We start from the raw sequence: 3,293 nt of genomic DNA on the forward strand, positions 1-3,293 counted from the left end.
ACACAAACCTCATACCTCACGATTCACACCCATACCACAGACATATAAATGAATTTTAATACGCGTTGTCTGGTCCGTGGTCTAAGGCGTTTAAGAACCTATTGTTCAGAGCTCCGTATACAGTAATCTAAAATGCCTATTCGACTCTGAAGGCTTGTGGCCGAAGTCAGTTGCATTAATTGCCATATGTGTTGCATTTAAAACTCTCTAGAATATTCACTCCTCTTGGCACCCCAGACAAAAATAATTATCTAGCACGAAAGGCCAATCTTAAGAAAGATCCACTCAAATTGGGCAGCAAAAATACCCTCCGTCAGAATTTCCCATAATTCCTGTAGGCTCATGTACATCTACTCTATTATTCTTAATTGCTATCTTTAAAATGCTAAGCGAAGAGTTTGTCTAGAAATGTGAACAACAGTCTTTAGAAATGCAGCTTCATGCGTATATCTCTTGGCTCTTTCTTTGCTGACCGATTGAAGCTTAGTCAATTCCTTTCTTCATCCCTCCATTCTTTGGTAGCTAACACCCTCTCTTTCCAGGGGCAGCAGCAAAGTAAATTCACCAGTCTCACAGGCCCTCACATCGATGTACAATAAGAGGTTAGGGTGGTCTCCATTTCAATTACTACAACGACCTCTCCCTGATTGCATTTCTGTCCTAAGTACGCAGTCGATCGCTGGGCGCAACTGATGAAAGTGGCCAGCCCACTTCTATTCTCCATTCAGGCTGAGCGTAACGGCCTTCAGATTCCTTCTGCAATCCTGCTCATTCTACCATGGTATCGAAGTTATGGACATGTCTTCTTTAACTGAAATCCCTGCCGATTCTTTCTCTGCCATATACTTCTATTTTCTCCTATCCAACTAATCATATACGTTCAGTAATCAGCGGTCAGAACAGAGTAATTTTACCTTCACTCTTTAGCATGTTATTCACGTGGTTCTGTCACAACATCGATCACCTCGACCTTCGTGTTTTCTGCGGATTAGTTTCCATCAACTGTGGTCATTTTGGCTGGTGTCCATCTCTGGGATTCTCTATAATTACACGGTTACTAGCTGCACTCCTGCTCCCGCTTTGCCTGTGGTGGCAACAAGAAGCTGAGTCGTACAGTATAACCTGAATCCATTGTTTCCACTGGCTGCCTCGTGAAGTCTCCACAAACTCGTTTCACTTTTTAAAAGTACCATCTGTGGTCCGATCCATCTGGGAGCATACACTTTCAAGCAACACTCTCACCGTGACTTGGTCACTCGGATTTGGGATCTCCTTTCCCAGTGGATCTCTTTGATCATCCATGTCTTGCTGCTTTGTATCTTCCGTGTACTCACACAGCACAGTAGGCGGCAGCACCGGCCTCGAATCAGATCGCCTGCAGGCCCGGAACCCTGAAGGCTCACGAATCTTTCCAGGCCGCGTCCTTGCTGGTAGGGTATGTGGGACTGTTGTCGAATCCCCCGCAGTCGGCACATTTCATTTATCACTCTTCTTGTGAAATATGCTTCCTGGTCATAGTCCATCTGGAAGAGTTCTTTCCCTTGGTAGAATTACCTGACAATACTCCATGCAGCGCTGCTGGCGGTGCAGTCTGTGATTGGGAAAGCTTCTACACGCGGACTGAAGTGATCCATAATTACAAGATAATACACACAAAATGCGGGAGAAACGCAGGAGGCCAGGCAGCTTAATTACAGATCTTCACTACAGAGATGCTACCTGTCCAGGTCAATTCCTCCACCACTTTGTGTGTATTTCTTGGATTTCCAGCATCTGCAGATTTTCTATTCTTCATAATGACGAGAATTGAGCTTTTCCTCCTGCTTTTTGAATGTTATCCAAGGGTGTCCTCGGAGCGGTCTGTTTTTATTCAACTGGCTTCTGACGTTTCTTCCTGGACATTTACAAGTTCTTGTTACCTCCGAGACCCATCCACAAAGCGATTCGCTCCTTTCCGTACTGAGGTGCTTCCTTTGCATCCATATCTTTTTCCTGCACTTTTCCTATTTGACATTCTTGTGCCGCGCTCTATGTGTGGAACGTGCATCGGGTCTTTAATTCCAGTATCCCTAATTGCCGTTGCTGCCGTGTGAACAGCTGTCCGAGCGATTACGCTGACTACGTTGTGTATGTGCTCCCTGCCCTTGGCTTGTGCATATTATTTCACTGTTTCCTAGATCTACAATAGCCCTTGCTTCCCTTTCAGTGTCTTGTCCGAGAATAGTACCCTCATTATTTGGGACAGATCCAGAAAAAAACTGAAAGTGGCGACTCGCTTCTCTCTATTTTCACCATTATTTCTCCTTCACCCGTAATATATATCCTGTCCATTTGTTGGCATATTCATATCAGTTATCGCTACTATCGCCCCCTATGTAAACTAACATATGGCATGTGATTGGGAAATATTTTATAAACGTTTCAGTTTCAGCAAACTGGTACAGATTCCATTGACGGAGATTTTCTCAAATCTGCATATCATCTGCGAATACTATTCGCATTCTTAAGTCGATCACGTGACCGTGAAGATTTGTTTCTGCGCTCCTGCCTGCCTCCGGACAAAGGGCTCCCTCTAGCGACCGCTCACTGCATCACGTACGGATTTTGGCCGGCGCTGTTATCACCTTACAACACTGTGGGACTCATGGCACAAAGATACACGGCGGAGTCCGACACGAAAGCACCAGAGATCTTCAAATGTGCCGCCTTGCTGTCTCTCTGCCAACCACCAGAAAACCTCGCCGGACATTCTGCATGTCGCTCCATTTTTCCGCTGCTATGCATCTTTAGCAAGTATTTTGGAGACTCCACTCGATGCTCAACGTACCAAAAAATATAGTTAGCAAAGCCAGTGTAATTACAGTTCAGTGTTACATTTTGTTCTTCCACAATCGTTATATCAGTCGGCCACTGCGTCACGGAATCTTTCCCAATTGTTCCTGTAATAAAATGACAGAATGCATGAACAGATCGAGCTTTCTCCGAACATAAGGAACAGATACAGACCGTTACCGCGAAGACTCACCGGGCATCATAGCCAATATAATCAGCAGGGAGCACAGGAATTTCATGGTGTCCGGATCGAAAGACAGCTTACTTGCAGTCCAGTAAGTTAATATCGTTGACCGATAATGAAGAGTAAAATCAGACCTGCGGCATATTTCAACTTGCGTAAATGTGGGTGCGCAGCCCTGCCGCTGCATTGATTGGCTGTGAGCGCCGAATGAATCCGGTCCGGACACCAATCACATTTTGTTTCAGTTCCTTTTGCTGTTTCTGCTTGCCTTTGTTCC

The 3,293-nt window shown here is 45.2% G+C and overlaps 1 gene segment (V, D, J or C); it reads right to left on the minus strand.

Annotated features, from left to right (window-relative positions):
• Positions 1-2,625: 2,625 nt before the first annotated feature.
• LOC140716168 (T-cell receptor alpha chain V region CTL-F3-like) lies at positions 2,626-3,071 on the minus strand. The segment is given in 2 exon segments: positions 2,626-2,939; positions 3,026-3,071. Coding segments are annotated over 2 exon segments (360 nt in total).
• Positions 3,072-3,293: the final 222 nt, after the last annotated feature.

The sequence above is a fragment of the Hemitrygon akajei genome, chromosome 25 (assembly GCF_048418815.1).
Source record: "Hemitrygon akajei chromosome 25, sHemAka1.3, whole genome shotgun sequence".
Classification (NCBI taxonomy): Eukaryota; Metazoa; Chordata; class Chondrichthyes; order Myliobatiformes; family Dasyatidae; genus Hemitrygon; species Hemitrygon akajei.